Source organism: Onychostruthus taczanowskii, unplaced genomic scaffold, assembly GCF_017590055.1.
Source record: "Onychostruthus taczanowskii isolate IOZ18803 unplaced genomic scaffold, ASM1759005v1 scaffold61, whole genome shotgun sequence".
Taxonomy (NCBI): Eukaryota; Metazoa; Chordata; class Aves; order Passeriformes; family Passeridae; genus Onychostruthus; species Onychostruthus taczanowskii.
Window position 1 is genome coordinate 5,552,423 of NW_024503790.1, and position 13,811 is coordinate 5,566,233.

Genomic DNA, 13,811 nt, shown 5'->3' on the forward strand with positions numbered 1-13,811 from the left:
ACCCTGACCTGGTTAATTTGAATTTTTTTGGACACAAATCCAATTTTTTTTGGTCCTGGATCATTTTCCTCCTGGCTCCTTGACCCCGACCTGGTTAATTTGGATTTTTTTGGACACACATCCAGTTCTTCCTTGGTCCTGGATCATTTTCCTCCTGGCTCCTTGACCCCGACCTGGTTAATTTGGATTTTTTTGGGCACAAATTGGATTTTCCTGGCTGCCACCATGCCGGGCTGGTGGCTGCTGCTGGCTCTGCTGTGCCACCAGCTGTGTCCCCGCGCGGTGACCGCGGCCAGGAAGGACAGGAGGGGCAGGAAGGAGCACCCAGAGCCCCTGAACGCCTCCCTGGCCAACAGCGAGGAGCAGCCCAAGGTGGGTTTGGCATCATTCCTGGAGTTATTCCCAGGTTTATTGGGATTTCCTGCCTTTTCCCAGCTTCATTTCATCAATTCCCTTTGATTTTTGTGTTTAATTTTGATGGTTCCTCAGGCTGGGATCAGCTGAGAACTCCCAAGGTGGGTTTGGCATCATTCCTGGAGTTATTCCCAGGTTTATTGGGATTTCCTGCCTTTTCCCAGCTTCATTTCATCAATTCCCTTTGATTTTTATGTTTAATTTTGATGGTTCCTCAGGCTGGGATCAGCTGAGAACTCCCAAGGTGGCTTCTGGGATCATTCCTGGAGTTATTGGGATTTCCTGCCTTTTCCCAGCTTCATTTCATCAATTCTCTTTGATTTTTTATTTAATTTTCATTGTTCTCCATGTTGGGATCAAACTGAGAACTCCCAAGGTGGGTTTGGGGTCATTCCTGGAGTTATTCCCAGGTTTATTGGGATTTCCTGCCTTTTCCCAGCTTCATTTCATCAATTCCCTTCAATTTTTATGTTTAATTTTGATGGTCCCTCAGGCTGGGATCAGCTGAGAACTCCCAAGGTGGCTTCTGGGATCATTCCCAGGTTTATTGGGATTTTCCTGCCTTTTCCCAGCCTCATCTCATCAATTTCCTTTGATTTTTATGTTTAATTTTCACTGTTCCCCAAGCTGGGAGCAGCAGAGAACTCCCAAGGTGGCTTCTGGGATCATTTCCAGAATGATCCATGTTTCTGTCCTCTGACCATCTGGGTGGGTTTTTCGTGGAATTTCAGGGGATTGTCAGGGAATGGGAGTCCCAGCAGATGGAAAAAGATCTCTGAGGGACTTTTGGAGCTCTTGGCTCCTCGTGATCCCTCAGTGTCCTCCAACTCCCAAGGTGGCTTCTGGGATCATTCCCAGGTTTATTGGGATTTTCCTGCCTTTTCCCAGCCTCATCTCATCAATTTCCTTTGATTTTTATGTTTAATTTTCACTGTTCCCCAAGCTGGGAGCAGCAGAGAACTCCCAAGGTGGCTTCTGGGATCATTTCCAGAATGATCCATGTTTCTGTCCTCTGACCATCTGGGTGGGTTTTCCATGGAATTTCAGGGGATTATCAGGGAATGGGAGTCCCAGCAGATGGAAAAAGATCTCTGAGGGACTTTTGGAGCTCTTGGCTCCTCGTGATCCCTCAGTGTCCTCCCAAAAGCAGCCTGGGCTGGATTTTTGCATCCTTGAACATCTGGGTGGGTTTTCCATGGAATTTAAAGATCTCTGAGGGACTTTTGGAGCTCTTGGCTCCTCAGGGACGCCCTCAGTGTCCTCCAAGAGCAGCAGGAACAGCCATGGCTGGGTTTTCCCATCCCTTGAACATCTGGGTGGATTTTCCATGGAATTTCAAGATCTCTGAGGGACTTTTTGAGCTCTTGGTCCTCCTGATCCCTCAAGGACACCCTCAGTGACCTCCAAGAGCAGCAGGAACAGCCATGGCTGGGTTTTCCCATCCCCTGAATACCTGGGTGGATTTTCCATGGAATTTCCAGATCTCTGAGGGACTTTTGGAGCTCCAGGCTGGATTTTTGGGTCCCTCTGAGGCAGTCCATCCCTGATCCGTGTCCTGGTGTGTCCCCAGCTCCCGGAGGCCGCGGACGCGCGGATCACGGACCCCCGCAGGACCTGGATCTCCTTCGTGCACCGCCCGGACGACGGGAAAAACTCCAAGAGGAGATGCAAAGGCAAAGACAAAAAATTGGTAGGATTTGCACTCCACGTGTGCCACGCTTCCCTTCCTGCTGCTCATCCTTTCCCCAGCCCAAAGAGTGCTGAGTTTCCTTTTTATTTGGGTTTAATTTCTCCATTTTTGGAGAAGTTTGATCCTTCTGGCTTCGGCAGAGGAGATGTGGGAATTTTGAACCGGCCTCTCTCAAATTGAGCCTCTTTTTGGGTTATTTTCCTGCTCATTCAAAAGAAAATCCATTTTTTTTTTTCTCCTTCCAAGAGATAAAGTCCAAGTATCCCAAAGGATAAATTAATCAAGGTGTGGACAAGTGGTTTATTTCAAATTAATGAGCTGAGTGACAGCTCATTAATCATGTGGCACTTCTCATCTGCTGCTTGGACAATCTTGGATTCTTTTAATTATTTTAATTATTTGAGGAGTTTTTTGCATCCTCTGAAAGTCTGGGCAGCTTTTCCGTGGAATTTTAGAGGATTATCCAAGGAATGGGAGTCCCAGCAGCTGGAAGAAGATCTCTGAGGGACTTTCAGAGCTCTTGGCTCCTCCTGATCCCTCAGTGTCCTCCAAAAATGATCAGGAATTTTCTAGGAACAACCCCCCTCACGTTGCTGATGTTCCTGTAGGATTTTCTGCAATTCCCAGGTTTTGATCCCAAATTTTCCTTTGTTTGTTCCCTCAGCGAGGCCTGGTGGGGCCTCCAGGGCCTCCTGGGCCTCAGGGACCTCCAGGAGCTCCTGGGGCTGAAGTCACCAGGGAAGTTCTTCTGCAGGAGTTCAAGGAGATCTTGAAAGGTAAAAGATTTTAAAAAGTCAAAGATTTTTGAAGGATATTCAAGGTAAAGGGTATTAAAGGCTGGAGGAGCTTTGTTTTGGCGAAGAACCATGAACTGAAATGGCAACCAAAAATGTTCCCCCAGTGCTGCTGGGCGTTAATTGAAGATCCAAGTGCAGGATTCCAAGCACACACTAATGATTTCATAGGCCAGGCCCTTAAATTAAGATTTTATTTCCTTTTATTTCATTTTATTCCCCTTTTCCCCTCAGAAACCATGAAGCCTGGGGCCTCCCTGGTCCTTTTGGCCCACCCCAGCCAGCTGCCCCCACTAGGCTTAGATGAAGATCTTAAATGAAGATTTTATTTCCTTTTACTTAAATTAAGATTTTATTTCCTTTTATTTCATTTTATTCCCCTTTTCCCCTCAGAAACCATGAAGCCTGGGGCCTCCCTGGTCCTTTTGCCCCACCCCAGCCAGCTGCCCCCACTAGGCTGGGCCCTTAAATGAAGATTTTATTTCCTTTTACTTTTTTTTTTTGTTTTTTCATTTTATTTTATTTCATTTTATTCAATTTTATTTCACTTTATTTCATTTTATTTCCTTTTATTGCCCTTTTTCCCTCAGAAGCCATGGAGCACAGGGCCTCCCTGGCCATCTCAGCCCACCCCAACCAGCTGCTGCTGTCCCTGGAGGAGGTTCCATCACAGGAACAGGAATGACCCGGCCCTTAAATGAAGATTTTATTCTATTTTATTCCATTTTATTGCCCTTTTTCCCTCAGAAACTATGGAGCACAGGGCCTCCCTGGACATTTTGGCCCACCCCAACCAGCTGCTGCTGCCCCTGGAGGAGGTTCCATCACAGGAACAGGAATGACCCGGCCCTTAAATGAAGATTTTATTCCATTTTATTCCATTTTATTGCCCGTTTCCCCTCAGAAATCATCAAGCACAGGGCCTCCCTGGCCATCTCAGCCCACCCCAACCAGCTGCTGCTGTCCCTGGAGGAGGTTCCATCACAGGAACAGGAATGACCCGGCCCTTAAATGAAGATTTTATTCCATTTTATTCCATTTTGTTGCCCTTTTTCCCTCAGAAGCCATGGAGCACAGGGCCTCCCTGGCCATCTCGGCCCACCCCAGCCAGCTGCCCCCGCTGCTGCTGTCCCTGGAGGAGGTCCCGTCCCAGCGGCGCGTGGAGGAGGCGTTCCACTGCAAGCTCAAGGGCCAGGTGCTGGTGGACAAGAAGACCTTGGTGGAACTCCAGAATTTCCAGTCGGTGAGGAATTCCAGACTCATCCTGCTGGGGATCAGCTCCAGGGCCCTGCGTGGCTCTGTGGGGCTTCCTGCTCAGCCCAGAAACTCCTCTGGGGCTGAAAGGAAGAGACAAATCCAGGAGAAGGTGCCCAAAGGAGGGTCAGAGATGGATCCACCTGGGATCCCCTTTTTAGATCCATTATTCCTGATGGATCCCTCTTGGATCCCCTTTTAAAATCCAATATTCCAGAGGTTCTGCCACTGATGGATCCACCTGGGATCCCCTTTTTAAATCAAATATTCCAGAGGTTCTATCCCGATGGATCCACCTTGGATCCTCTTTTAAAGTCCAATATTCCTGGTGGATCCACCTGGGATCCCCGTTTTAAATCCATTATTCCTGATGGATCCCTCTTGGATCCCCTTTTAAAATCAAATATTCCAGAGGTTCTGCCACTGATGGATCCACCTGGGATCCCCTTTTTAGATCCATTATTCCTGATGGATCCCTCTTGGATCCCCTTTTTAAATCCAGTATTCCAGAGGTTCTGCCACTGATGGATCCACCTTGGATCCCCTTTTTAAATCAAATATTCCAGAGGTTCTATCCCTGATGGATCCACCTGGGATCCCCTTTTTAAATCAAATATTACAGAGATTCTGCCACTGATGGATCCATCTTGGATCCCCTTTTAAAATCCATTATTCCTGGTGGATCCACCTGGGATCCCCTTTTTAAATCCATTATCCCAGAGGCTCTACTACTGATGGCTCCACCTTTTAAAATCAAATATCCCAGAAGTTCTGCCACTGCCACTGATGGATCCACCTTGGATCCATTATTCCACTATTTATTTCCCAAGCTTTTGGCAGCTTGGCTTGGCAGCCAGGCAGGATCAGCCCTGAGGCATGGGCAGGGCTGGAGGGAGAGCTGCTGCCTCATTAATTAGCAGGGAAAATGGGACTAATTAAGCCATCCCAGCCGTGGGCTGCTGCTTCCTGTGCCTCAGGGATGAGGTGCCCAATTCATTCCTGATTTTTCCTGGCTCGGAGCTGCTGTGGGAGGCTCTGGGTGCCAAGCTGGCACTGCAGCCCGGGACGAGAAGAGTCGAGTTTGGGCTTGTGCCCTCTGGGAAAGGGGAATGCAGAGCCAGAGCAGCTCAGGGATTTGGGATCAGCACAGGGATTTGGGATCAGCACAGGGATGGAGCCAGGAGCAGCTCAGGGATTGGGGATCAGCACAGGGATGGAGCCAGGAGCAGAACAGGGATGGATTTGGGATCACCACAGGGATTTGGGATCAATCCAAGGATTTGGGATCAACCCATGAGTTTAGGAGCAGCTCAGGGATTCAGGAGCAGTTCACTGATTTGGGATCAGCCCTGCGAATCAAGATTTGGCCTCAGCCCAGGGATTCAAGAGCAGTTCAGGGATTTGGGATCAGCCCAGGGATTCAGGATTTGGGCTCAGCCCAGGGCTGGATTTGGGCTCAGCCCAAGGATTTGGGCTCAGCCCAGAGCTGGATTTGGGCTCAGCCCAGGGCTTGGGGCTCAGCCCAGGGCTGGATTTGAGCTCAGCCCAGGGATTTGGGCTCAGCCCAAGGATTTGGGCTCAGCCCAGGGCTGGATTTGAGCTCAGCCCAGGGCTAGATTTGGGCTCAGCCCAGGGATTTGGGCTCAGCCCAGGGCTGGATTTGAGCTCAGCCCAGGGATTTGGGCTCAGCCCAGGGCTGGATTTGGGCTCAGCCCAGGGATTTGGGCTCAGCCCAGGGCTGGATTTGGGCTCAGCCCAGGGATTTGGGCTCAGCCCAGGGCTGGATTTGAGCTCAGCCCAAGGATTTGGGCTCAGCCCAGGGCTGGATTTGGGCTCAGCCCAGGGCTTTGGGCTCAGCCCAGGGCTGCAGCTCTGTTCTCTCTCCGCAGCCCGTGGCCAAGGGCGCGTTCCTGCGGGGCTCGGGGCTGAACCTGGCCACCGGCCGCTTCACCGCCCCCGTGGGTGGCATCTACCAGTTCTCAGCCAACGTCCACATCGGTGAGTGCTGCCTCAGGGACCCCAACCCCTGGAGACCCCAACCCCTGGAGAACCTCCTGAAGAACCCCCAGAGGATGCTCTGGAGAATCCCTGGATATTCCAGAGGTTCTGCTACTAATGGCCAGTGATGGATCCCCTTTTAAAATCCGATATTCCAGAGGTTCTGCCACTGATGGATCCACCTGGGATCCCCTTTATAAATCCATTATCTCAGAGGTTCTACCACTGATGGATCCACCAGGTTCTATCCCTGATGACCACTGATGGATCCACCTGGGATCCCCTTTATAAATCTATTATCCCAGAAGTTCTATCACTGATTAATCCACCCTGGTGGATCCCATTTTAAATCTGATATTGCACAGGTTCTATCCCTGATGGATCCACCTGGGATCCCCTTTTTAAATCCATTATCCCGCAGGTTCTACCACTGATGGATCCACCCTGGTAGATCCCATTTTTAAATCTACTGTCCCAGAGGTTCTATCCCTGATGGATCCACCTGGGATCCCCTTTCTAAGTCCATTATCCCACAGGTTCTACCACTGATGGATCCACCAGGTTCTATCCCTGATGACCACTGATGGATCCACCTTGGATCCGTTACCTTTGGCTCCATCAGACATGGAGGAACCTTCTGGCACCTCCTGCAGCCATCCCAAGGCTGCTGGTGTCCCTCAGGAGCCCAGACCCCAGAATTTGTGGGATTGCTGACGTTTTCCCCACTGTTTTTCCCAGACCACAGCGAGCTGAAGAGCAAAGTGCAGCTGCGAGCGCGGGACAGCGTGCGGGTGCTGATCTGCATCGAGTCCCTGTGCCACAGACACACGTGAGCCACTCCAGGGGCACCTGGGGCATTCTTCTCCTCTTAATTTTCCACATTTCCTAACATTTCAGCCAGCTTTGGCAATTCTTTCCCTCATATTTTCCTTAGGGGGATTTTGGGAGCTTTTCCAGCAGAGGGGAAAGCTGTGGCTCTGTCTTTGGCCCCAGATCCCAAATCCCTGCCCAGGTTGATTTTAATGCCCTGACCTGGGCTCCTCCAGAAATCCACAGACCCAGAAATTCAGAGATCCAGAAATGCATAGGTCCTGAAATTCACAGATCCAGAAATGCACAGGTCCAGAGATCCACAGATCCAGAAATCAGGATGGATTTGTGATGGATCCCAAAGAGATCAGGGCGGATTTGGGGCAGATCCCTCAGGATGGATTTGGGACAGATTCCAGAGCAATCAGGATGGATTTGGGATGGATCCTAGAATGCTCAGGATAAATTTGGGGCAGCTCCCTCAGGATGGATTTGGGACAGGTCCCTCAGGATAGATTTGGGGCAGATCCCAGAGCAATCAGGATGGATTTGGGATGGATCCCAGAATGATCAGGATGGATTTGGGGCAGATCCCTCAGGAAGGATTTGGGACAGGTCCCAGGTCCCTCAGGATGGATTTGGGACAGAGCCCAGATCTCTCAGGATGGGTTTCGATGGTTACCTCAGGATGGATTTGGAGCAGATCCCTCAGGATGGATTTGGGACAGATTCCAGAGCAATCAGGATGGATTTGGGATGGATCCTAGAATGCTCAGGATGAATTTGGGGCAGGTCCCTAAGGATGGATTTGGGATAGATCCCAGAGCAATCAGGATGGATTTGGGGCAGCTCCCTCAGGAAGGATTTGGGACAGGTCCCAGGTCCCTCAGGATGGATTTGGGACAAAGCCCAGATCTCTCAGGATGGGTTTTGATGGTTACCTCAGGATGGATTTGGGGCAGATCCCTCAGGATGGATTTGGGGCAGATCCCTCAGGATGGATTTGGGACAGTCCCAGGTCCCTCAGGGTGGGTTTGGGACAGGTCCCTCAGGATGGGTTTGGGACAGATTCCAGAGCAATCAGGATGGATTTGGGATGGATCCTAGAATGTTCAGGATGGATTTGGGACACGTCCCTCAGGATGGGTTTGGGACAGTCCCAGGTCCCTCAGGATGGATTTGGGACAGGTCCCTGAGGATGGATTTGGGACAGTCCCAGGTCCCTCAGGATGGATTTGGGACAGGTCCCTCAGAATGGATTTGGGGCAGATCCCTCAGGATGGATTTGGGACAGTCCCAGGTCCCTCAGGATGGGTTTGGGACAGGTCCCTCAGGATGGGTTTGGGACAGTCCCAGATCCCTCAGGATGGATTTGGGACAGTCCCAGATCCCTCAGGATGGATTTGGGGCAGTCCCAGGTCCCTCAGGATGGGTTTGGGACAGTCCCAGATCCCTCAGGATGGGTTTGGGGCAGATCCCTCAGGATGGATTTGGGACAGTCCCAGTGCCAGGCGTGCGTGGCTGGGACGGTCGGAGCCGGCAGCAGCGCTGGGAGCCTGCCTGGACACATTCCCTATGGAATTTCCTGGGAATGCCAGCACTGACTCACCCATCCATCCATCCATCCATCCATGGGGCTGGAAAAGCCCCGGAGGCTTTGGGCTGGAGGAGAGGAGCGCTGGGAAGGGCTGGGGCAGGATCTGACACAGCTTCAGCTGAGCGGCTGCCAAGGGGCTCCAGCTCCTCGCTGCTCCTGGGGAAAACTTGTTGGGACTTGCAGGGATTCATCACTGGGAAAAACATCTTTTAAAATTAAAAAAAAAAATTAGGAAAGGGGCTGGTTTAATTGGGAAAATAAGGAAAAGCCAGGATTAAAACTGAGTTTAATTGGGTTTGTGCTCAGTGGCAGGTGCCAAGTGGCTCCCACTTTTTATTTTTTCTGGAAAAAACATGTTGGGACTTGCAGGGATTCATCACTGGGGAAAAAAAAAGAAGGATGAAAGGGGTTGGTTAAATTGGGAAAAGAAGGAAAAACAATGGTGGATAGGGAGGGAGGAACCAGCCAGGCTTTAAAACTGAGTTTAACTGGGTTTGTGCTCAGTGGCAGGTGCCAAGTGCCTTCCACTTTTTATTTTTTCTGGAAAAAACACGTTGGGACTTGCAGGGATTCATCACTGGGAAAAAAATAATTAAAAAAAAAAGGGGGAAGGGGTTGGTTAAATTGGGAAAATAAGGAAAAACAACAATGGGCAGGAACCAGCCAGGCTTAAAACTGAGTTTAACTGGGCTTGTGCTGAGCAGGGGCCAAGTGGCTTCAACTTTTCATTTTTAAAATCTGTTTATTTCTCATTTTTTAGGTCCTTGGAAGTCATTGCTGGCCTGGAAAGCAACAGCAAAATCTTCACTGTTTATGTCCATGGCTTGCTGCAGCTGCAGGTGAGGCCCTGAAAATTGGGAATTTCTGCCCCAGATCTCTGGGCAGGACATGGAATTATTTCCTGGACTCTCCCCTGGAATTCCAGGAAATAAATAGCCAATAAATAATGAAATAAAAAGCAAATAAATCAATAAATAATAGATTAATAACAATCATTAGCATGTTAAAATTAATAATTATTCATAAAGAATAAATAAATAAATAGCAATTAAATAATAAACCCCCCTTTTTTCCTACATTTAAAGGAGGGAAATTCCTCACCTGGGGCAGCACCAGGAGGAAAAACTTGGCTGGGGTTTCACATTCTGAGTTCAAGGCACGGGAAGAAGCTTCCCTCTAAGAAAAATCCAATATTTATAACAAATTTAAATTTATTTTCCTTTCCCATCTCTCTCCTGGCATTGCACTCCCAGTGGAATTCCATTCCCAATGGGATTTCCATTCCCAACGAATTGAAATTCCATTCCCAATGGGATTTCAATGGGAATTTCCATTCCCAATGGGATTTCACTGGGAATTTCCATTCCCGATGGGATTTCACTGGGAATTTCTATTCCTGATGGGATTTCCATTCCCAATGAATTGAAATTCCATTCCTGATGGGATTTCACTGGGAATTTCCATTCCCAATGGGATTTCACTGGGAATTTCTATTCCTGATGGGATTTCCATTCCCAACAAATTGAAATTCCATTCCTAATGGGATTTCACTGGGAATTTCCATTCCCACTGGGATTTCACTGGGAATTTCCATTCCCACTGGGATTTCACTGGGAATTTCCATTCCCGATGGGATTTCCCACCTCCCAGGAGGGGCTCTGAAGCCACTTCACCCAAAAAGGCAGGAAGGATTTTTTGGAAAAAAAAAAAAAAAACCAAAAAAAAAAACCAAAAAAAAACCACACCAAATTCCTTCCAAAGCCACAAAAATTCCTCCACTTCATCAGCTCAGCCCCAGCCTTGGGCTGAATTCCTGCTGGGAATTCCAGGCTTTCTGTGCTGGCAGGCACTGACCCCCAGGAGAGCCCTGCGCTGACCTGGGGCCGTGGAGAAGCTTCCAGAATGGAATGGTGGAGCTGGGAGTGTGGGTGTGGGGTTTGGATGGAAGGGTGTGAGGTCACAGGGTGGGAAACTGAGAGGTTGGGGGTTTAGAATAATATATAGAAATATTATAATATATAAAAAAATATATATAAATATATATAAAGCAAGATGGAGGGTTTAGGGTGGAGGCTGGTCCTTCTTCTCCACCTTCTTCACCTTCTTTACCTCCTCCTCCTCCTCTTCTTCTTCTTCTTCTTCTTCACCTTCTTCTTCTTCACCTTCTTCACCTTCACCTTCTCCTTTACCTTCTCCACCTCCTTCACCTTCTTCTTCACCTTTTTCACCTTCTCCTCCTCCTCCTCCGCGGGTTTGGGTGGTTTTCTGTAACTGGATAGAGAGCCATGGGTTTGGTTATTGGATTAAAAGTAAAATTAATTGAGGTGTAATTTTTTAATTGGACAGTTTGTCCTTAAAAGGCCTTGCAGAGCTGCAGAGCTCCGTTTTTGTTTGCTGGAGTGCAGAACTCACAGTTTATAAGACAATAATACAGATAAAACCAAATAAACATCCGAGTCCCAACAAGAAATTCCATCCCACACATTAATCCCAGCCCAAAGCTAAAAAAGAACCTAAAACCCCACAAATCCCTGCTGGTGGAAGGGGATTTTCCTCGTTTTCCCTGCAGAAATTCCCATTTTTCTCCCATTTCCCTGCAGGCTGGCCAGTACACCTCCATCTTCGTGGACAACGGCGCCGGGGCTGCCGTCACCGTCCAGCACGGCTCGGATTTCATGGGAATGCTGCTGGGAGCCTAGCAGCCAGGCTGGCCATCCCAAAATTCCCAAATTCCTGCCTTGTGGACTGAAAAAAAAACCCCCCTCACTTTGACCTTGAAACTGCTCCCTGTACCTGCAGAGTTGTAAATCACCCCCAGCTCCTCCGGCTTTGCTTCCAGAAGTTGCTGCTGATTTTTGAGGTCCTCACCAGCTCGTTCTTCGTCAGAATTCTGCTTTTTATCCTCTTTTTACCCCAAAAAAACCCTCCCCTTGGGATATTTAATTTTTGCTTCACCAGATGCTCACGGAGCAGCACGCCGACGTTTGGGGCTCGTTGTGTTGTGATTTGATTATTTCACCCTAGCACTTGTAACCAGCACGGGTTTGGTGTTTTTTTGGGGTTGATTTGGGGTTTTTTTTGGGGTTGGAAATGAAGGATTGAGATGGGAAATATCGGAAATAAATCAGTGACTCTTTTCTGTGCGGTGGGGGGGGGAAGGGGACAAGGATTTTTCCAGTAAAATTGCTTTTTCCAGGGGGTTGGAAATGGTTTGGATCCTCCCCCAGGTTCAGAATTGGGTGTATTGGAGCAGGAAAATGTTGAATTTTTCCACAATCCAAGGAATCCAAGGTTTGAACTCGTTAGTCAGGGTCCTTTAAAATAAAATAAGCAAAATAAAATTATAGATATTATAATTATATATATATATAATTATATAATTATATATTTTATGAATATAATTATATGTATTATATTTTAATATATATATAATATATATAATTATATGTGTATATATGGTTTTCCATAGTTTATATAGAGTTTTCCCAGTTTATTTATTCACTGTCCCTCAAACCTGGAATCCTGAACTCCTCCCCAAACCAGGAATCCCAAACTTTTCCCCAAACCCAAGAATCCTGAATTTATCCTCAAACCCAAGATCCCAAATTCTCCCTCAAACCAGGAATCCCAAACTCTTCCCCAAATCCAGGAATCTTGGACTCCCAAACTCTCCCTCAAATCCTGGAATCCCAAACTGTCCCTCAATCATGGAATTCCAAACTTTTCCCCAAACCCAGAATCCTGAACTCTCCCTCAATCCCAAAATCCCAAACCTGGAATCCTGAACTCTCACCCAAACCAGGAATCCCAAAATCCCAACCTGTCCCTCAATCCCAAAATCCCAAACCTGGAATCCTGAACTCCCCCTCAGTCCTGGAATCCCAAACTCCCCCACAAACCTAAGAATCCCAAATTTATCCCAAATCCCAAACTCCCCCCAATCCCTAAATCCCAAACTCCCCCAATCCCAGAATCCCAAACTCCCCCAATCCCAAACTCCCCCCAATCCCAGAATCCCAAACTCCCCCAATCCCAAACTCCCCCCAATCCCAGAATCCCAAACTCCCCCAATCCCAAACTCCCCCCATCCCCCCCAGCCCCATTCCCGGAGCCATCCCGCGGGTTTGTCAGGACCCCAAACGAGGAGCTGGGATTTTTTGGGAATCTCTGGAATCCCCTCCTGTCCCCGTAACCCCCCGGGCTGAGCTGGGATTTTTTGGGAATCTCTGGAATCCCCTCCTGTCCCCCGAAGCCCCCGGGCTGAGCACTTCCCGTCCCCACCCCGTTTATCACATCCCAGCATCGCAGATTTTTGTTTAATTCCCATTTTTTCCTGGCTCCAGGAGCTCCGGGAGTCAGGAATTTAAATTGGTTTTCGGGAGGAATGCGGATTTGGGTGCCAAAAATCCGATATCATCTGTCTGGCACCTCCAGGGCAGGTGATTCCTGGGGAAAAATGGGAATGTTGGGCTGGGATTTGCACAGCCTGCAGCTCTGGGGGCTTCTCCTGCTCTCCCAGCACAGGGGAAAAGGGATTTTCCAGGATTTTCCAGGATTTTCCAGGATTTTCCAGGATTTTCCAGCTGCTCCTCCCTCCCTGCCCATGCCCAGGAGTCGTTAAAGCTGGAAAAATCTGGGAGAAATCTTTAATTTTCTTCACTACTTCTTGTCCTGTTTGGGAGCTGATCAATCTCCCTGCAGGACTGGGATGTGGGATGGGGAATTTTGGGAATTTTGGGGATTTGGGAAGGGCAGATTCTGAGGAGGAATCCAGGAAAATCAGGGATAAATCCTTAATTCTCTTCCCTACTCCTGAGTGTTCTGGAGCTGATCAATCTCCAAACTGGAGACTGGATGTGGGATAAGGAATTTTGGGAATTTTGGGGATTTGGGAAGGGCAGATTCCAAAGGGGAATCCAGGAAAATCAGGGAGCTGCTGCTGCTGCTGTGAGAACAGAAGGAAGGACCAGGAAAATGTGGAATTTTTATGGCTTTGGGGCTCATTTCTGTGGAATGCAAATCTGCTTTTTTTTGGGATCAGCACATCCCTCTTTTTTGGGGCATTTTGCTTGGATCACTGGGAATTCCCAGCTTCCAGAAATTCCTTGGAGAAAAAGGGAATTTCAGCCTCCCACCATTTGCAGTTTTTAACACCTGATGGGAACATGGAATTTTTTCCAGGATGGGATAAAACTCCTCCCACACTTCCAGGCTGGCTCTGCATCCCAAAATCCCACAGAAAAACAGCAAAAAA

General features: G+C 48.5%; 1 protein-coding gene across 1 annotated transcript; it reads left to right on the top strand.

The window, feature by feature from the left end:
• Nucleotides 1-225: 225 nt before the first annotated feature.
• Nucleotides 226-11,578, top strand: C1QTNF12 (C1q and TNF related 12). The gene is made up of 8 exons (XM_041419749.1): nt 226-372; nt 1,985-2,104; nt 2,769-2,880; nt 3,960-4,141; nt 6,042-6,150; nt 6,889-6,979; nt 9,318-9,396; nt 11,158-11,578. The coding sequence occupies exons 1-8, from the start codon at nt 226-228 to the stop codon at nt 11,254-11,256; spliced, it is 939 nt and encodes a 312-aa protein (XP_041275683.1). The 3' UTR covers nt 11,257-11,578.
• The last annotated feature ends 2,233 nt before the right edge of the window (nt 11,579-13,811 follow it).